The sequence below is a fragment of the Empidonax traillii genome, unplaced genomic scaffold (assembly GCF_003031625.1).
Source record: "Empidonax traillii isolate 1590-97213 ecotype Southwest subspecies unplaced genomic scaffold, ASM303162v1 scaffold56:size2478089, whole genome shotgun sequence".
NCBI lineage: Eukaryota > Metazoa > Chordata > Aves > Passeriformes > Tyrannidae > Empidonax > Empidonax traillii.
The window spans coordinates 461510-483398 of record NW_020955249.1 but is presented as its reverse complement, the minus strand read 5'-3'; the positions used below and the strand labels follow the sequence as shown (position 1 = coordinate 483398).

At 36.7% G+C, this 21889-nt stretch overlaps 1 protein-coding gene across 3 annotated transcripts in view; it reads left to right on the top strand.

Annotated features, from left to right (window-relative positions):
* The window catches only part of RBM25 (RNA binding motif protein 25), a 37197-nt gene extending 17044 nt beyond the window's left edge, over positions 1–20153 (top strand). For 2 of the 3 annotated variants that reach the window (XM_027879636.1, XM_027879635.1), the window contains exons 6-19: positions 907–1067; positions 3588–3770; positions 5963–6016; positions 6273–6356; positions 9887–10164; positions 10794–11016; positions 11315–11404; positions 12784–12857; positions 13542–13692; positions 14045–14369; positions 15390–15664; positions 16145–16243; positions 17489–17536; positions 18589–20153. In XM_027879636.1, coding sequence (XP_027735437.1) covers positions 907–1067; positions 3588–3770; positions 5963–6016; positions 6273–6356; positions 9887–10164; positions 10794–11016; positions 11315–11404; positions 12784–12857; positions 13542–13692; positions 14045–14369; positions 15390–15664; positions 16145–16243; positions 17489–17536; positions 18589–18681 — 2138 coding nt within the window. In that variant the 3' untranslated portion in view covers positions 18682–20153. The remainder of the gene's footprint in view (positions 1–906; positions 1068–3587; positions 3771–5962; positions 6017–6272; positions 6357–9886; positions 10165–10793; positions 11017–11314; positions 11405–12783; positions 12858–13541; positions 13693–14044; positions 14370–15389; positions 15665–16144; positions 16244–17488; positions 17537–18588) is intronic. The other variant, XM_027879637.1, reaches the window with a different exon arrangement.
* Positions 20154–21889: the final 1736 nt, after the last annotated feature.

The following is a 21889-nucleotide window of genomic DNA, read 5'->3' as shown; positions in this document are numbered from 1 at the left end:
AATGAGGAGGTTGTAAACCATCCCTGAGGAAGGTTTGCCACTTTCAACTTCGGAGTCTACTGTTGCAACATTGTTACTAGTCACTTCAAATAATGTGTATTGTCCTTCTCTCTTAAAGAGGTTTTCCTGATGTAAAGTTAACCTTCCCCCTTGTCAAATTGAACTGATTTATTTTTTTCTTGTGGCCTTTCTGCAGTAGATATGGGAAACAATTTTGGTTACTATTTTTTGCTGTTAGTGTTTTAATACCTTCCTAGGTTTTTTTTTTTTTTAATTTTTAAGGGTGTAATTCAGTTCCTTCAGCTTTTGTTTTTATATCAAACTTAATTTATTTTGCTCTCATAAAATGCTTTACTGATTTGAAACTTTCTGTAACTGTTGTGAGAGACCTAGTTTGAAATACCCGTCTCTCTAGGTTAAGAGTGAGGTGTTGATTGATGCCCTTGGTCTTCAGACAATTGCAAATCCACCTGAGGTGCCCTATGTACATCATGTAAAATGCATTTCTGTGTCAAAGGACAATTGTCTTTGATGTACAGACATAATCACAGAATAGTTTGAGTTGGAAGGGACCTTCTAAAGTTCATCTAGTCCAACCTTCCTTCAGTGAGCACGAAGATCTTCAACTACATCAAGTTGCTCAGAGCCCCATCCAAACTGACCTTGGAAGTTTCCAGGGATGGGGCACCTACAGTGTGTGTATTGCTTCATTTACTGCACCATTAGTTACATCAAAGATTAATGCAGTAAGTGAACTTTCTGAGATTTTATGATGTGTACTCCTGGCTTTTAAAAGGGGAGTGCCTATGTTCCAAGTTTATTGATTCAAAACACTTTTTTTACACAGAGTAAATTACCTGAAGAGCTTTAACACTTTTACTTTTTAATTTTAATTATCCATTTCAGCCTTTGGATTTTGTGAGTACAAAGAACCAGATTCCACACTACGAGCATTGAGACTACTCCATGACCTCCAGATTGGAGAGAAGAAGCTGCTAGTCAAAGTTGATGCAAAGACAAAGGCTCAGCTAGATGAATGGAAAGCAAAGAAAAAGGCATCTAATGGGGTATGTATATAAATGTGATTTGCATTCTTTTGGTAGGGTGTCGATGTAACATACTCACTGGATCAGATTTCAGGCATGTTTCTTAGTTTCTGCTCTTGTCTCTGCCCTTAATTCATTTTAGGATTTTGCCAGAATCACATTAATGAGTCTGAAGATATGTTGAAAGGCAGAGAATTGTAAGCTCTTAATTCCATGGTATTCAAACTTACCTGTAAGCTACAACTGCATCTCTAGAATTAATTCTGAAATTCGTTCTAAAGTGCTGTACCTTATGATTCCATTGCTTCATTTTTGTTTAGAAACTCTTGAAAGTGTATAAACTTAAGAAGTGTTTGTTACTGTGTCAGTCTGTAAATTGGATGTCTGAAGAGAACTTAAGTTTCTTTCCCCTTCACTGATGATCTTCTAGAACAAATCAAAAAGGAAAAGAAGTAGACCATTCAGTACCATTCCTTCCAGAGCTAAGGATCTCTTAGGGAATAATTTCAGATATTAGGTATTTTGAATTCTTGTGAGATACAAAGATAGTTAATTGACAAATTTGCATTAAAATTAATTGTCTGTTTCTTTGCTAAAATAATACATTTCACACCACAATGAAGTTGTTGAGCTTGGTCTATAACAGTTTTAAAGTTTTGCATGTGCCTTACAATAGCTCTTAAAACAATTTTTTTCTGTAAAATGAAAGTGAGAAGAGGCTTTTGTTTAGAAAAGTACAAATACTAATCACACTACAGCAGGTAAATTTTTAAAATTCCGGTTTGGAATGTTTCTTAAGTGTATGTAGAATATAGTGGAAACACAAGTACTTTTATTTCATATTACTTAAACAGAACTAGAGGCATAATGATGACTTGAAGTACTTGATGTATCTTTGACTGCATTCCCAGTGTGTGGGATTGAATGCAGTGGCTTAGTAAAGCAGGGTGCAAAGTTCATGGGCTTTGAATGGAGTACCATACTAGCTGTTAGCCTGGGTAAGGGTCTGATTTAATTGCCCTTTTCATTCCATACTTCCTTGTTTCATGTTGGCATCACCTGTGATACTGTGCTTCACAGCTGATGTTGTAAACGAGCTTAAAATATCTGTGAAGTTCTTGTAAATCTCTCATGAATTTTGTTTTCTGTGAGCCCTCCTGTGAGTTACAATCAGTTCTGGGGGATTGATTGTAATGAAGCGGAGGGTACTGTTTATGGCTTTGCTGAGGACAATGGTATGAACTCTTTCTGTTGAACTGTAGAATGAGATTAGCTCCGTGTTTTTTGTTAGTTTTTTTTCGGTTTGGTTTTTAGCGCTTTTTTTGGTGGTGGTGTGGAGAAAGTCTGGAAGTGCTGAGGAGTATTGATAAAGTGTATTGTAAACAAACTGCTTGCAATATCTGCTTCATACCGTCATTGGTGTGCTGGTGCCACTTGGGTCCAAAAGTTGCAACTTTTTTCTTTATTTTTTTTATTAAGAAATCAAATGTGTACACTACAACACAATTTCATGTAGACACACACCAAGCAAACCTTTATCTAATTAGCTCCTCTCCCTGATCACTTCTTCTCCCTGGACCTCTTCAATTCCACACCCTGTCACTGCCTTCTAGCTCTTTTCAGCCTGCTCCTCCTTGGCCTGGCAGCTTCTTCAGCTCCAACTGAATCCTCCCTTCCCCCTCATTCTTAGCTGCTGCTCCATCAGACCCTTCCCTTCCCCTCACTTCACCCACCACCTATCGCTTGACGGGATACCCAGCTGGATTCTCAGGTGAGATTCCATTTTTCTAAAAGATTCAGGGGATCAAGAGGTGGGCTACCTTGCTCAGTGATCATCATTCTACCGTTTCATGTAACCTTTTGTGAAAGGCACTTCTTTGTGTTCCTTTTCCTCCCTACAAGGTTGAAAGGGGCAAAAAGATGAGGAACTGCAAAGTACCTGATCAACAGTAATTTAGAAAAAGAGTTTGTTGTGCAAGGAATGTTTTCCCTAATGATATTTCTTTAATATAGTTCTCCTGTTACAGGTTGCAGCTTGAAAGTTGTAGGTAGGCGTTTGTATTGCATGGCCCTTAAGTAGAAGGCTTTGAGGAACTGCTTTTGAAATTACTTGAAGTTCTGGAATATACAAGGCAAAACTTTTGATCAAGAGCTGCAACTATAGTGGTTGCCTTTCTGGGAGTGTGCCTGCGCTCACTCTTTTCCTGTCCGTTGCCTTAATCACCATTTTTCTGTTCTGTTTTATTTTGCGATCCTACACTTGCTCTCTGCAGCCATTCCACGTGTAACTGTGTGGTAAATATGGTATTGCCAGTGTGAAAAGATCCGACTGAAATAATGCATTTGATAACTACTTGTAGGTGGTTTGATTTTTGTGTGGTGGTTTGTTTGGGGTTGTTTGTCTTTTTTTGGTTTGGGATTTTTGTTTTTTTGTAGTAAATATTGTATGGGCATAAATGTTGATGATCAAAGGTGAACTTCTGATAAAACTGCCATTATACTCAGTGTCTTGATTCCTGTTACTTTGCCATTTTTCCTTAGAACTCCAGACCAGAGACGACAAATGACGATGATGAAGCACTGGATGAGGAAACAAAGAGAAGAGATCAGATAATTAAAGGGGCCATTGAAGTCTTAATACGAGAATATTCCAGCGAGCTCAATGCCCCCTCCCAGGAATCTGACTCTCACCCCAGGAAGAAGAAAAAGGAAAAGAAGGAGGACGTATGTGTTTTGATTTTGGACAAAACAGATTTTTTTTCTTCAACTCACCTTTATATAATGGCCAAACCTTGTGCAAATACTTTAAACCTAAACTTCTGATGAGAAAACACATCAACAACCATTGATGTCAGCAGCAGTTTTTTGGTTTTGGTTTTTTTTTTGAGCTGAAAGCTAGTCAGTTATAGATACCATCTACTCAGGATGGTTTAGGCATCTAAGCACCTAGACTTCTTGGAACAACAGGTTTGAATCTGGGCAGGACTGAACCAACCTTTCATCCCTCTGAAGGTGGAAATACTGAATTTAGTACAGTTTAATCTGTATGTGTATGTAGATGTTCAGATGAGAACTTAAAAAACAACTGTAAAGAGTTTCTGCATACTGTTCATTTCCAATGAAAGGTGGCAGGAATTTGGTAGTTTTTGACAAAATTCTTCTCTCTGCTTATATAATATGCATTTTGTAGTGTGCCTTGATCTAGCTGGTTGCAACTGTCTACCCAAGTGTGGAAGCACTTCATTAGTTTTACATGTGTATACCTTACAAACCTTGAAGGGATCCTTCAGGGATGAAAGGCACATTGTAGTCTTCCTGCCTTACAAAACCACGTCTCAATTTGGCTGTATTTGATCAGCTGGTTTTCATATCTTGTGCAATGCAAAAAAACCATGTTAAGCAGGAATGAATGTTCTGGTTTAGACCTGCCTCTGTGAATGACCTTTTTATGGATTAAAACAAACTGGAGAAGGGGGAACAAGAATAAGCAAACTCAGACTTAGCTTTTCCAGAAAAGTTTCTAACCATGGGAAAACGGGCTTTCACACCTACCATTCGGCACCTAATATGAAAGAGATTGGAAAATGGTTTGACCAAGATTTTTACACATTTAAGTCTTCTGCAAAGTACCTATTCCAAGGCAATAATGCAGTTTCAAATGCTTATGGAGTTTAAGTGTGGTGCAAGAAGTAACATCTCCCTCAGGGAGCAAGTGTATCTTCCCACAACATTGTTAGTCATGGCCAACCTGAGGTATAAAAGTGCTGAGCTGAGAATTTGTTTTTCTTTCCTCTCCCTCCCTTTGGGAGAAGATGTTTTCTTGGATGAGAATTTGCAAATGAGTAATGAGTCACTGTTTAATGCTGTCAGCTGTATTTTTTTGTTACAAGCACTGTTACAATGTTTGTTTTCCTGTGGGTAAATATATATATATATATATATATGGCCATGAATAATGCCAGGTAGTTAAACATTGTAAGGGACCATTGCAGTCATTGAAGAGCTTAATGCTGACTATGTCCCTGGGATAGAGTGATATTCTGTTAGCTCTGTGTTGTGTAAAATTTTACCAATCTGAGCTAGTCAAGTAGGCAAATAAGTTCTTTTAAAATACACAGCACTTGTTGGTTGAAATTGCATCCCACCATCCCTCCCATACTGGGAAGGAGGAAAAGAAACTTGGAAACTGCCATCTTTGGCCTGTGTGGATAGAGGTGGGAGTGAAGAGATGGTACTAGCTTGTTGCTCTCATCTGAAAAAGAGAGTGGAGAGAAAGACTTGTTGAGGGTGGGGGGGAAAGGGAAGATGGATGCAGATATATTGGGGGGCAGGGGGAGGGTGTGAAAACTTGCCAGCCTTGGGGCTGTTGTCCCCTGAAGAGCTTGGTATGAAGAAGATTGTGCTATCAATCCACTGGTGTTAGCAGCAGAGGTTGTTAGTTCTTCTGGATAAAGGCATGACTGATGTGGGGGAGTTGAAAATGTGTGCGGGGAACTGAGAGTGAGTGGAATCTGGTTTTCAATTTCAAGCACGGGGGAACCTCGCTAATTCGCACTAAGTTAGCAGGTGCAATCTACCAAATTTTGCGAATTAGCGAGTAAATAAAATCAAGACATGCAACATGTATTTTGGCAAGTGTAGCTTAGCCTTGTTTATGATGCTACCATAGCGTACTAATATCCTGTAGTACACTTGTAATTCAGTGAAGTCTTACTAACATGAGACATCACTATGTGTTTTTAAAGTAGTTCAGCAAAGGGAGAATTAGCGAGGTTCTTCTGTCACTTTGTTGAATCAAAGAAATGAGATCACAGCAATACAATATTGCTTTGTAGTACAAACATACAAAACATTGTTTTTCAGAGTAGTGTGCAATCTATTTTTAAAAAAAAAAATCTCCGTGGATTTTTCCGCAGATTTTCCGCAGATTTCCAGTGGCCCCACTGATACCTTATCCACTCATCACCAAGGTTCGTTTACATTGTAGGCTTTGACAATGACTATGTTTACTGCTAGTTGCCAGATTTGTGACTCTTGTCCATCTGATTTTTTTTTTTTTTTTTTCACTCATTAACATCAGACTGTCAGGTTTGGTACTGCAGAAGGACTTTATTTATCTCTTGCAAGACTGGTTGAAAACTTCTAACCTGCGGCTTTTCTCTTGTTCTCCTGTGTCTGTATAGATGGCTCTTAATGCTTTTACTCCTGTCCCCCTTGTTTTTTTAGGAGGATATAAATGCTATAGAAATGGAAGAAGACAAAAGAGACCTGATATCAAGAGAGATCAGTAAATTCAGAGATACACACAAGGTAGTATTCTTGTTTTTGCACTTGATACAAATTAGGCTTTTTCAAAATCCAAAAAACCACTATTATAAAATTTAGCAGTACATTGCCTTTTCACTTAAAATGATGTTTATATTAGGTTTAATATACATATAGCTCTTTGAAAGTCAAAAAAAGACAACTACCACGTTAAAGTGGCCCTTGACATCTTTATGCTAAGACTTTGATTACTACTGAGTATTTTGCAGTCTTCTCACTTTAACATGAATAAAGGCAGCTTAAGTTGCTACACATACATTAAGTCAAGATATTTATAACTAAAGGCTAAACGGGGCTGCAGCGTAAGACATACACTTGAGTGTGTTTCTGTAGGTAGATTTGTAACATTATCCAAGATTTTATGAAGAGTTGAAACTTGAATTAAATTTAAGTCTTTTATTTTAATAGTTCTAAGTTAAGAGTGGGGGAAGATAAAAACTAGGTCAGTGGTTACCAGACTTACCAAACTTTAGATGCATGGAAGAACTGTAAATTCCCATAAAGCTAATCTATTCATTGACCCCCACCATTATGATAGAGATCATATGGTGACTAATGCAAGATGAAACTCACAGCTTGGAAAGTAACATGGAATAGGATGTAAGTATGAGCTTCTGTTTTTTATTATACTTATGGATGCCCCCTCAGAAAAATATGCAAAGGGGTAACTGGCTTGGAAATGTTTGTGCACATCAAGTCCCACCTCAGGGTTCCCACTTACAGAAGTTTCCACTAATGCTAGTGCATCTGTGAATGTTTCTGCTTTGGAAAGTGATACTTGCGGATAGTAAAGTGCAGCAATGCATGTAACGTTCTTATTTTAATGTTTAGCTTAAAGTTGGTATTAATTTTTCCCCAACAAGATTGGAATGGTCTTTGGCCTAGAGAAGTATCAGCAAGCTCCTCTTCTGAGCACACACTTTTCTTTCAAAATATCCCCAAATCAACATTAAAGAAAAGGTGAAGTATGCCCATGTTATTTAGCTTTACCACATGCAATCTCTGGGGTGGTATCATGTTTTCACACAACTGTATCAATATAAACACAGGTGACTACATGTTATTGTATGTACACATATTCAGTTTTGCTCTTGATTGAAGTTGTTGAAGATAAAAACCTGGGGAAAAATTCTAGAAAAAATCATCTGGAGAAGCTCAGCAAGTGAATGTGAAACTGGTCAGTGGTGAAACTTCAGTAGAATTATGTTCAGTTCCCAGCCCCAAGTTGTCACTGATACTTAGATGCAAAAAAGTAATAATTTTTAAAAAAATTTACAAACAAAACAAATGAAAACCAAGCTTCGTTGTTTCAGAAGCTGTTGGGCATTTTACTGCCTGTAATCTGTATTACTGGGGGGCTGTTTTGGGTTTCTTAACATTAAAATCAACTGGAAGTAGTCATTGTATATATTGGATATGTTTAAAAGGGGCTGTTGAATCCTTAGCAGCTGGCTAGTGAGCACAGTGAACCTTTGCATGTTTTTGGTATGAGTTTATAAAACAGTAACGACAGACTGTCAGGGTGTCAGCATTGCAGGGGGCGTCCATTTACAGCACGGACGAGTCTGAAGAGAGCTCAAGGTAAGATTTATAATTCTTCTACCTGTTCATTTCTGTTCATGACTTCAATTTATCTGATACTGTTCCCATCCCATTACCCTTTCAGATCCTTTTATTTAGGCTTACAGAATTTGAATGAGGTCAGATTTTGATTACAAAATAGACCAGTTGATTTTTTCGATTGGATTTTAAGAAAGTGGACTTAAAAAATGGATCTTAAAATATCAAAATTTGTGTATGTGTATTTACACTTGTGTGAATATATTTAAAAAAAAAAAAAAAGAAAGAAATCCACTCTCTTGAGAAATCTCATCACAAAGTTTTTGAGAGTGGCAAAACAGGAGTTCAACCAAAGATAACCTGTAAGTATCAACCACTTCAGTATGTAAACTTTTCTTTAAAAGTATATGAAATTTGAGGTAAGTTGGATTTTTAAAAGTTGACAACCTAGTTTAATATCTGACCGTACTGAGGTTTAACACTGTAAAGCTCCTGGAAAATGCAGTCCTTAGAAATTAGTTTTCAGCTTAGTGTATATTGTAGGGTCTAAGTTTGATTTTTTTTCACATCAGTTTTCTACCGATTCCTGCCATTTTTAGTCCCTTTTTCCTTTTGTGATTTCAATGTATCCAACATTGGTTTGCCTGTATTGTGCTATCAATGCAGCATAGTTTCACTGGATACATTAATCACTAGTGATTTAGCTTTATTTATGTAATCCTTTGTCGGTTCTCTGGTCCCTGTGCCTATGGCAGAAGAACACTAATCAGGTAAGATTGCTTTTTAAAGTTGTCTTAAATGCTTTGTTTAAAAGAAAAGAAAAAAACAGAAACCAGAGAAAATGCTGTTTCATTGTTCCAGTTTTTAATTTCATTTCAGTGATGGTAAACGTGGAGCCAAAGGGGATAAACCTGTTTATTCTGCTCAATATTTGTTCAAAAAGTGGTATTCTGGCATCCATCAGGTTGAAATTTGGTATATTTGGTTGTTATTTGGTATATTTGTGAACCGTGTACTTGCTCTTCCTCCCAGAAACATAGCTTATAGGCAAGGTTAATCCAGTGTTGGCGGCCCATGTCCTAGCACAGCATCTGTAAGTTAACACATAACAATTGCTTCCAAGGATGGATTTATCTATCATTCTGTTGATGTATTTTCTAATGTCTTATAGGAATTCTGGTCACAAGTACTGTTTCTAATTGGAAAAAAAAAGGGGGCAATTTTGTACAGTTTTTAGTAAAACTGTAGCAGGTAACCTTTAGTTCCTGTGTTTCAAAAGAGCTATTTCCAACCTTTTGTTAACTGTCTCCATCTTGCAGTGGTGGAAGTTAAAAATTCCATTCTGCAGAGTCCAGTTCTTACCAATAAACAGAACTTCTATTAGGGAGGGAAAAGGGGAAAGCTGTCAGTTTTCTTTACTGTTTAACCACATGCACCATGTGTAAGTGGATGTATTTCTTTACCCAAGTTTTCATATAGGACGGTTTTGGTCTGCCAAGACTTTTTGGGAAACAACTCACTGTCCCAGTAAGCATTCCACTGAAATATATTTTTCTAGATGGACAGAGTTAATTTTATCAGCTAGAAGCTCACTTTACTTGTACCTATGTGGCTTAGAGGGCAAATGGAATTTGAGTCCCACGTGAATGATGACTGGTAATGCACTGTATATGTGCAGTTTAGTCAGTTTATAATCCAAGGCCAGCCCTACTCTGCTAAGGTTAGAGATTGCTGGTCCATGTAGACCTATGCTTTTGCACGAAACTTAGTCTTGTGATTGCTGCATTTTGATTTCATACTTATGAGTTCCAAAAAATACCCACCAAACCCTATTTAATATTTCAAAATTAGTGGCGGTTTTGGTATTTCCATTACCAGCCTTGTGTGTTGCGCCGGGAATATCCGGTTCCTATAACTGCAAAATTAACTATGAAAGTTCTCTTGTTGGTTTTTAGAAACTGGAGGAGGAAAAAGGCAAAAAGGAGAAAGAAAGACAGGAAATTGAAAAAGAACGCAGAGAAAGAGAAAGGGAGCGGGAGCGTGAACGAGAAAGGAGGGAACGTGAAAGAGAGAGGGAGCGTGAACGAGAGAAGGAGAAGGAACGGGAGCGTGAACGGGAGCGAGATAGGGATCGTGACCGAACTAAGGACCGAGACAGAGACCGCGAACGAGACAGAGATCGTGACAGAGATCGTGAAAGGAGTTCAGATCGCAAGGATCGGAGCAGATCAAGGTAAATGTACCTGGATCGCTGTTCATTTCAGTTTTTCCTAGTGGCGTTTATTAAATGCATATAGTTCAGCAGATCAGCTGCCATTCAAAATGGTCCATGTGGAAGATCAGAGTAACAACAGGAGATCAAAATTTTGGAAAATGCTGTATTCATACAAATTGGGAGAATACTTGATTCCCTCCACAGCACAAGAGTATAAGGACTGCAATATGCAGTAAGCAACCCCCCAACCGTGACTGAAACATACTGTTTCACTTCAAATCATCCTGTCAGTAGTGTTAAAATTGCCTGTAAGCCATGTAAACATGAAAGATTTATTAAGGATGCCCTTTATTTGTGGTGGTTTTGGCTGTTGTTTATAGAGAACTACTAACAGAGTCTGATAAGAAATTGCCAAATGCTTATGCTTGGTTTCTGTAGATACCACTATTTAATGGTTAGTGCTCAAACAACTACTTTAAGTAAATGGGTTTTTGAATACGTTAGTAGTATTGATTTATGCCTACTGCTATACCCACTAATCATCTTGTAAATTGCAGAAGAAAAATAACCTGTAGGATGCTGTAAATCGTTTGATTGAGTGAAGAGGAAGGCTCTGTACTTAACTTTGTGGTTTTTCCTTCCTTCAGAGAAAAAAGCAGAGACAGGGAAAGAGAACGAGAACGCGAGAGGGAAAGAGAACGAGAACGCGAGAGGGAAAGAGAACGAGAGCGGGAACGGGAAAGAGAACGAGAGCGGGAAAGAGAGCGAGAAAAGGATAAGAAGAGAGACCGAGAGGAAGATGAAGAAGATGCCTACGAACGACGAAAACTAGAGAGAAAACTGCGTGAAAAAGAGGCTGCGTATCAGGAGGTAAGTTGAGATTTTTAAGATTCTTTAAATAAAATAATGTTTCTGAGAGTTGCTGATAAGTCTTCTACTATAAACCATGTAATTCCTGTTCCTAAAAAAGCTTTTTATCCTCTGAGTACATGAATTGGGGCAGAATATGTAAGTCATGGTCAAAATAACTTTTGACTTCTTATTCTGGTGTTTTAGAATAAAATTTTGCAAATTATTTATAATGCTGTTTTAAACAACAATCCAGACTAACTCTGAAGTAGTACTACTGTTCTTGAGATTTGAGTGTGTGTATTTTCTTCTGTTGTAGCGTCTTAAAAACTGGGAAATCAGAGAACGAAAAAAAAGTCGAGAATATGAAAAGGAGGCTGAAAGGGAAGAAGAAAGAAGAAGGGAAATGGTAATGTTCATAGTTTTACATATCATTTTCCCTGCCTTGTTCTTTGGTCTCATTTAGAATGGAACATTCTACTGCTGTTTATCGATAGTAGTAGAACTCTCATTTTGTGAGAAGACTATGTATGTTTTTATACAAAACCCCCCCAGTTAACTGACTTGAAACAGAGGATGTCTGATAAGTGGGAGTAGTATTTACAGTCCGGAAACAAATCCTATTGGCTTGGTCTTGTGATGGCAGGAGTGAGAAGTGGGCAGCTGCAAAATACTGTGGTCTGATCGTCATGCACTGTTCCATCTGTAACTTGTACTTGCGTCAGATTTGTGGCAAAACTTACTGTATGTTTTCCGTCATGCAGGTGGGACTAGGCGTGGGTTTTAATTTCCAACCTGCTCATGTGCCCAAACAATTTTAAGTTATAGGGGTGTTATTTCATTTCATAATTTTCCCAGAGGAGGAGAGGAAATAACTGAGAGAGTTCTAACTAAATGATGGGTTAGGAATTGCTTCAGAGCCAAATATGCAAAGAAACATGCAGGGACGAGGGGATTATAAAATACACCATTTCATGTGGAATCTAAGTTTTCTGTCTAAATGCTTAAGGGGGGGGAAATGGTTTGAGAATGACTCAAGGATATTTTCTATTCGTGACCCTCCTGGATGCTGACTATGGATGGCAGTTGTAGAAATCAGTATTAAATTTTGTGCTGAATTTACAACCATAATCGTAATTTGTTTATCGAAGTCATTAGTGTAGCAATATCTTACTGTTGGTTTAAAGATGTTGCCTAGATACAGGTTAGAATATCCTAATTTAGATTTCCATTTTGATATGATCAGAGGGAGAAAAAGTTTCTCCTCTCTATCCACCTTGCCCTCTTCAATTTTATGCCTGTACGTTATTACAATGCCACATGGTTTGGATTAGGAACAGGAGAGTGCTTATCCTAGAAGCAGCCATCAGATTTGTTTCTGTGCATAACTAAATCTTTTTTAAAAAGCTCTTGAAACAAAGCAGTACTGATAATATACACTTTAAGGTGCCATTATAAAATCCCCAATACTTGACTTATGGATTTAGAGAACAGGAACTTTTGATCCTCCTTATCTGTAATGAGAAAAGAAAGAATGAACAAACAAACCAAAAACCAGAAGTGTATATATATGTGTATGTGTGTATGCATATATATACGAATCAGTGACACAATCCTAGTGAACCTAATGGAGGCAGTTCCAAAGTTTTTCCATTTTCTCTTTGGAAAACTCTGTATTTTTAGTTGGAAGTGTAGTAGATCTACAGTTAACTTACTCATAACATTATTAAATTATAAACTCTTGGAAAGAAACACAGAAATCATTACTTAAGTTTCAATTCCTTGCAGACAAAAGAAGCCAAACGGTTAAAAGAATTCTTAGAAGATTACGATGATGACAGAGATGATCCAAAGTACTACAGGTATGTCTTTGTGTTGATTCCTAACAACTAAGTCTTCATTGTTCATTTCAACACAATTGTGGAGTTTGTTGGCAGAGGCTTATGGAGTTTACATTTAAGTGGTTATGTGGCACTGTTATCTAAATTTTTTCAGTGTCACTTGACAGAGGGAAAAGGGAAACTCCTTACTGCTACTTGTTAACGCTTGGGAGTAGCCATTCATTCCTATCACTTAAGTTGTGGGTGAGGCAGGGTAGAGGTCAGTGTAATGTCAAAATAAGGTGGTGGGGATAGGGAGAAGGGAACAAGCATGCCTCTAAATAATTCACTATAAGGAAGCTGTAAATAGTATGAAGAACAAGCTTGTTAATAGTAAATTGTCGCATCCTTCAGCATGTGATAACTAACATTTGCATTAAACTAATTTAGCAGAAATGGTACTTGTCAAAAACATATAGAATAATTTGATTCTTTCTCTAAAAAGTTCAGCCACATTCTACATCTGATGTGATGGGGTAGATTCTGTGTAGTAAGGTTTATAACTGGTATCTTCCATTTTTCTGTTACAAAAATAGAGGGCGCCAATGCTCTTATGGATCTTACTTTCATTAGTGAAAGATATATCTGTATGAAGTTTTTCTTGTATTGTGGTACAAGGTTTTCATTGAAATGTTCTTTGAAGTACAAAATATGTATCATTTGTAGGGGTAGTGCTCTTCAGAAGAGGCTACGAGACAGGGAGAAAGAGATGGAAGCAGATGAACGGGATAGGAAAAGGGAAAAGGAAGAATTAGAAGAAATTAGGCAGCGTCTTCTGGCAGAAGGACACCCAGATCCAGATGCAGAACTCCAGAGGGTGAGTAGCTGTTGGTCTGACAGAAAAAAGAGTCCTTGGTATTCTGGTTGCATTGAGCAAAATTGTGCAAGTGATCTGATATTTACTATTTCCTCTGTTCACTTTTTCTTAAAAAGAAGTGCAGATAAGCAGTAAGAATAATGGGGAAAAAAATAACTTGCCAGATTAACATCCAGATTGGATGGAATTGGAAAACAAATTTGAATTAATCACTATTTCTTATAATAATGCCAGTAGTTCCGTGTCTTTCCCTTGACTAACAGTCTTTTAAAGAGAAGGATCTTTAGATTCTCTTCAAACAGTGCTGGTTTTGAGAGAGCTGCTATTTTGCTAATGGTTTCGTTCATTGTAGATGGAGCAGGAGGCTGAGCGGCGTAGGCAGCCACAAATTAAACAAGAGCCAGAGTCTGAGGAGGAAGAGGAAGACAAGGCAGAAAAAGAGGAAAAAAGAGAAGAGCCAGAGGAAGAGGAGGAGGAGCCTGAACAAAAGCCCTGCCTTAAACCAACATTACGACCCATCAGTTCTGCTCCGTCTGTTTCTTCTGCTAGTGGAAATGCAACCCCTAACACACCTGGTGATGAATCTCCCTGTGGCATTATTATCCCTCATGAAAATTCACCTGAACAACAGCAGCTGGAGGAGCATCGGCCCAAAATAGGACTTAGCCTCAAATTGGGCAAGTTTGCATTTTATTTCAATCTTTCATATGGGGTCAAAGTGAAAAAAAAATGCCAAGCTGAGTAACCACATGGTTTTTCAAATATGTTTTGATGTACTTATATCAAGTTCTTGTTATCCAGATGATGTGTTTCATTTGCCCTATCTAGAAGAAACATTTTATAGAGCTTTCTTCTTTCAAAATTTAGAGGGGAAAAACAGAGGGAAGTTTTGGCATGTTCAAGGCTTAAATTTTTTAGGAATGTTCCATGCTAGGATTGGTTATTTTCACATGCTTTTTCACCTTAATATACCTATAAATCTCTCTTGTAAAACTCATTGCTATTTTATATTGGTGTAAGTATATGTTAAATTTAAGACCTAGATAGTTCTTATGTTTACTTAAAAAGACCCTTTTAAAGAAAGGAAAAAGAAAATTAGGAGTTTTTTTCCTTCCTCTTATGAGTATCACAATGAATTGATGACAATTGTGAGTTAAACTTGAGTTCCTATGTACTTTAGCAATTTCCAGGTGTTCTAAAAAAATCTAGTTCCGAGCAGCAGAACTAAGGATATTTGTATTCCGGAAGGTTTGGGCATTTTTTATTTACTATTCTGATTAAATTATATGAGGCTGCAGTTTGAGCTCACACCATGTTAGATGTATAATGAAGAGAGACTCGGTGGTATTAGGTTGATTGGTGCTTTTCCTACAGCAGGATTCACTGCAGCCTTTCACTTTTGTGCTCTGCCTCTGCTAAGGTTGGAACTTGGCTTTAGTCTTCCTTCAGTGAGAGTGTGGATTGGTTTCAGGGCAGAGAAAAAAAATCTTGTTTTTCAAAAATCTTGAACAAACTCCATCTGAGATCTTTAACTCTTTTTTCACTTTTATAACAGAGTTTGAGAGATTAAAAGCTGATGTCAGGCATTCACAGACATTTATATAACATACAGACCAACATTCCTCAAGAAATGTGTGAAGAGCAAACTAGCTTCAGTTGAAGTTCATGAATATGTTATTCTGTCTTTTGGGTTGTAGGTGCCTGCAATAGTCCTAATCAGCCCAATGCTGTAAAAAGGAAGAAGCTTGCTGTGGATAGTGTTTTCAATAAATTTGATGATGAAGACAGTGATGATGTGCCCCGCAAAAGGAAACTTGTCCCCCTGGATTATGGAGAAGAAGATAAAAGCAATATCAAAGGCAGTGTCAATACAGAAGAAAAACGCAAACATATTAAAAGTCTCATTGAGAAGATTCCCACAGCAAAACCAGAGCTCTTTGCTTATCCTCTTGATTGGTCAATTGTGGATTCAGTAAGTTGATTTCATTTAACATTTACAAAAAGGCTTAATTTTTCCAAACCTTTAAATTGAATAGAAAACCAATATTGCTGGAACCCCAGTGGATTGGAGCATCATCATCACATGGAGTCAAACTTGAGTCCTCTATTTCTTGTTTATATATAATCCTTTTTCTGAAGTATAACTGCTTATTTTTGTTTGGTCTTTCTTGAATTGGTGCCACATATTGTCAAGCAGTTTTATTCTACATATTGTCTAGCAGTTTCATGGAAGAGGGAAAAAACTTGTCCTGTAAAAATGTGTTTGAGTGGCTGTCAGAAATACTTGCAGATGCCAAATCTCTAAGGGTTGTCTCATTGATAACAAAATGTATCTTTTCCTAAATAGTTGTTTGAGTCTTCTAACTGCCTACCTGGCAGTTATTACAAGACAGTGAAGTTTAAGGTAATTATTCATTTTGGTTTTGTGTTTTGTTTTGTTTTTTTTTTCCAGACATTAATGGAGCGTCGAATTAGACCATGGATCAACAAAAAAATAATAGAATATATTGGTGAAGAAGAAGCCACACTAGTTGACTTTGTTTGTTCTAAGGTTAGTATCTTCTGCTTCCTTTGTGAAGTCTGGGGTTTGCTCCCTATTTAAACTGCACCAGTGACTGCCTTATCTGTGTTTGGGGGCAGCTTGGTCTTAGCTTCTCAGTAATCTGTGATATTGGTCAGCAGAGATGGTGCACTTGGAATCAGTACCCTGATGTTTTACAATTTAACCTTTGTTAATGCTTATGCACAATATGTACATGTCAGATGCTACGTTATCTGTTAGATAAACATGGAACTAGAAAAAGAAATAACCAGTTGTCAAGAATAGCTGTTTTAATTGATAGTTTTATCATTAGATTTCAGAGTTAATATCTCACTTGCCATTAACCTTTTTAACATAGAAATAGGCTTTGTGTGAATGTAGGGGATAAATAGCTAGTAGTTTGATTTTTACGCATGTTTCTGGATTAACTAGATGAATTTCTTTAAAAGTTGTTCCTTTAGCAGTAAGCAAATACTAAGGTTTTAGAGTTAGAGTTAGAAATCATTCTTATGCTAATCATTTTAACCATTTGCATTAGTTATTTAAAGTCTTTGGAGATTCTTCCATCAAATTACAAACAGAATTCTTATAACTTGCCTTTTTTTAATCTCTCCGGAGAACTCTATGGCTTTTTATTAGGGAATTTAGAAAACTCTTCAGATTCATGGTACTCATGTTCATAATGGCTTGTCTGGTTTATCTTTTAGGGCCACTCTATGAGACGCAAAACAAGTGTGATGGTTTTGTGACACAGTTGATTAGTACAAAGTGAAAAGCAGAAGTTGAATATTTGCCATGCTTAAATTATATATATGTGTATATATATAAATGAAATTTTATAGTATTGAAAGACAACTTATCTGGTCTGAAAAAGATTTTAAATACTTAGCTGGATTTTGCATCTACCTGTTAGAGGAGTGATACAGGGAGAATTTTGCCTTTACCTTCCATTACGAATTTATTGTTGAATTAGGAAGGCTTAGTTGGAGATGCAAGAATAGCCAGCAAATACCTGTGAACGTCTGGAGCTTCCTGGAATTTTTTCCCCAGTAACCAGCCATAAAATTGCACTCACTATCATGGACTCTGCAGTTTAATACTAATTTTTGCCTTGGCTAATACTGGGACCTAATGAACTGCAAATACTTCTTGCATGTGTGTAACAGTCAGAATCCAGACCTAACTGGATTTTGTCTGAAGATGTTTATAGGGTTTATTTTAAGTTTTCAGTCTAAAAACATTCGTTTCTTTCAGGTTATGGCTCACAGCTCACCACAGAGCATACTGGATGATGTTGCCATGGTAAGCACAAATTGTGTAACTGATATGCCTTCTACATTTTACTGAAGCTAATAGTCAGTTATACAAAACACCACTAGTCCATAACAGAAATACTTGGTGTTCACAGAACATGGACAGAAAGCACACCCTAGATATGAAAGGTGTTTTGATTAAAAAGATCATGTTAGTGCAGGCATTATTTTGCAGTTACAGCACCTAGCTACAAATTTCTGAACCCTGTTCAGAATTTCTCAGTATTCAGAAATGTGGAACAAAAATTTTGTCCCAAAGATGAGAATCGATAATAACAGACCTGTACCAGAAATACAAACTTTTTCTTCTTTTCGTTCTTCTAACTAGATTTTTATTGGTGGTGTAGTGGGTCTTTTACTAATTAATGAGCAAAAGAGGTAATTTTCTCTAGAAGATGAAAAGTTTCTTTTTGCCTGGCGTTGGAAGAGAGAAACTTTATGAAATAGTGCTACTCTTTCACCATATTTTCACACACTGACAGGTGAATAACAACTTATTGTCTACTCTCTCTTGGTAGGAGCCACATGCATAGTAAAAGTTAGTAGATTGTTCTTGGTGTGACTAGCAGGGAACCTGGGGAACTTCCTGACAGATGTTATGCATGCTAAAAGTTTGTATGGGTTCAAGAAGAGCCTGAATAATAAGTTCAGGAAAGAGAAATCCCCTGAGAGTTTACTTAATAAATATCCAAGGAAGCTCCAAGCTGAAAATGAGCAGAAACTAGCAGATAATTAAGGGAAAATACCATATGTCAATGTCCTGTTCTTATATTCTTTCCAAGCCTGCCATTTCTGTGCCTCTTTCCAAACCACTTCTGGAGACTAGTTTACTGATACTTTTATCTCTTAGTGCTCAACAGCTGTATTATACAAGTATATAATTAGTGATAAATGCAGGACAGAAGGTTTGTTCAGTCACTCCCTGAAAGACTTTAATTGTATTATGCAACCTCTCCCTCATAGTTCTGATATATCTACAATTAGTCTTTTTAAGTGGAATGCCTATCCTAAAATAATCTATAAAATGTGTATTTCCTACAGGTACTAGATGAAGAAGCTGAAGTTTTCATAGTCAAAATGTGGAGGTTGTTGATATACGAGACAGAAGCAAAGAAGATTGGCCTAGTGAAATAAAGCACTCTCCTTGCTTCTAGGGTTCCATTTCAGTTTTAGGCTTTTTTTTCCCGATCATTCAAAGACTTTGAATTTTCTCTGTTCTCAGAGACTTGAGACCTGTATTTTTTTATGTAGAAAATGTGAATTTTTTTTGTCCTCTGCTCTGAGGCCCCTTTTACCTTCACAATTAGTTATCTGAATCCCGCATTGGTTCTCTTTATAATACACAAGGTACAATTACCAGTATGTTTTATAAGCTGCAGCTACTGTACATGCTCTTTGGTAATTTTGTTATGTTACTCTTATTCTTGTAAATATTAAGGAAAAAAAATCCCCTGTTTTGCAAAACATTTGCACTTAATGTGGAACTATATCAGTTATAGGTGAAGACACAAAGGATTTTACTGCAAGTGCTTTTTTGGGGGGCATACTTTCCCTCTTTTTATTTAAAAAATAATCAAAATATGATTTAAAAATAAGTGGCTTGAGCTGTTTTCACAGAACAGCTTTATGTGTTCATGTGGACTCTTCATCTGACTCTGAAAAAGGAGTTCCTTCAGATTTTTCATTCTGATGTGAACCAGCAGTAGTCTTGGTACTTTGTTCCCCATTTAGAATTACTAGTGAAGCTGGGAAGTTAATCTCTTGCAGATGCTCTGCTTCTTTCCCAGAAAGTGCAAATCGCAGGAAGTTTTTTATTTGCTCAGTTCAAGCAAGAGCAGGACCTCAGTAAGTGCTATCTAATGAGTTTTTTTTTAAAAACGTAGGATATCTTCTCAATTTCATTTTAGCCCTTACCTGCTATCCCTTCTGTCTCCAAAATAATCAGATGACTTTTTTTAAAACAAATTATTTTTTAAAACATTTTTTTAGTTCATAGAAACAAAATGAAAAACCTTGTTTCAATGTAACTGTCTCTGAAAAAAACCCCAAAACCCATGAAAGCTAAACCGTAAGTTTTCAAACAAAGCTGAAATCTTGTTTTTATCCATACTGTTAAACTAGCCCTAAATTTTGTTTTCTACTGTACGCAGTCTGTTGTCCACAAAAAGAGGGTAATATTTTCCTGCCTTGTTTGTATGGATTTTTTTTATAAATAGTCTGATATGGTATAAATGATGACATGTACTGTAAACTGCATTTTTTTATCTCATACCTGGGTAAGAAGTCAAATCTATAATATGCTGTGAGCGGTTTTGATTGCAGAGGAGGACTGTATTCCAGGGAGCAAACTGTCTCAAAATTATTTTTAATTTTTAAAACACAGTTCTTTAAAGCAAACAAATTAAGTAAAGGTGTTCCGGTATCTCTATATTGTATTTAACTGAAGGATGCAGGTTGACCTGTTCAGAAAACATAACTGTGACCTTGAGTTACTAGTTCTTTGTATCTGGAGAGGACACTTGAAAACACTGTTCTTAATAAATGGGATCGTGTAAAGGTTCCACCATGTAAATATTTCAGATATTAAAAATGTATATATTTGATTCCAAGGGCTGATATTCTTTTGGAGTCTTGTGCAGCATGCAATTATATTTAATACTGCTTACTGAATCAGCAGCTGTTCCCCCATCAGGGGTGGGGTTTTTTTAAAACTACCTCCAGCTTTTTATCAGGTGACAAGAAGCCTGCAAATTTAGATGTGATCCTGAAATGTTCTTTCTCATCCCTGTAATACTACACACCACAAAATGTTCTTTTTTTAAGTTGAAGTGTAATGCTCAGATGTTACTTTATGTTTTGCTTGAGTTTGCATGAGAATGTTTTGTTTTACATGCTTATATGCTGCAATCTTCCTATTTTTTCTGCAACTTGATGTTACCCTGAGAAATCACTTCCCCATTCTCCTCATACAGTTTTGCATCAGCATTTACCAAAAATTTTTCAAATTCTAAATAAATTCAAAACTTGCTCTGTTTGTAGTAAATACAAAGAAGATGGAGAGTGAACTTCATGAGTGCCTTTTGACCTGGCTAATGGCATTCTCTCTCTCGGTAGTAGTAGAAAAATAATACAAATGTGACAAATGCATTGTAATGCTACCATGTGACATATTGCCCAGTGTCCTTATTGAGATTCTTCAGCAAAAGCTCAAATTGTGAAACTTCAGTTTATTTTGTTTCTGCCCTGAAGCTGTATGTGTATTGGACATACGATTGTACTTTTCCTTTCCTGAGGAGACTGAAGGTGCCTGGGTGAGAAAAACATCTAGAATTTAAGCTGGAGTGTTAAATAGCTAAGTAAATAAGTATACAGAATCGTTGTGACGTCTTAAAAAATTAATTTTGTGGAAGGTGAGGTTTTCTTCAGTGGTGGAAGAAGGAAGGAATGTTCATTATAGTATCTCTCACTTGGCTTATGCAAGTACTTCAGCAAACTTTCTTCTTTCAGAATGCAAGTATGAAGTCACTTCTACTTTTACCTCTTACTCAAATTATTATGTCTCAGTGATAATATATTTTGTGTCTGTGATGCTGGGGAGTAGAACACAAATTATGTACTGCTGAGGTTCTTAATATAGAAAGTAACTTCTGTTTGTTAAGTTTTTCTTTTGAAATGCAGTAACAGAATTATTTCAAGATAAATCAGAATTATTTCAAGATAAATTCAGAAAATTTGTGGTAGAAAAAGCCTTTTTTGCCAATATTACAACTTTTTCTGAATATATGATTTAATATCCACTAATGTATTATGTCAGTGAATGCACAGATCAAGAGTATGCTCAGAAGGAGCTACATTAGGAAACTGTGCAAGTTGCCACTGGATATTCAGTGCATCATGCCACAGTATGATCCATTCTGTGATGGAAAATGACTTCAAAACTTCCACATATTGTGTAGTGAAGAAATACCAGTATTTACAGGACATAATGTTGATCTGGACTTTGTTGTAGAGTAAGGCTTTACACCTTTACATAACACATGCCTTTATTCTGATAATCCTTGTGTATAACTGCCATTCAGTGCTATTTGGAATATGTGAGTACAAAATATAAAATACCATTTTTGTCCATTAATATGCACTGAAAAGAAATGGGAAACAAGGAGCAAGTAAGATGCATTACCAAAAATGACACGTTTTTATATTACCTTGAAGTTGTAAGAGACTTTTTTTCCTAGAATATTTAACCCGGTCACATACTGATTTGGTCTTTGTAATCTTAGCTGTTTCCTTCCTCCATTCTCTTTAAGCAGGAACCTGCACTAAAAATAACCATCTAACTAGA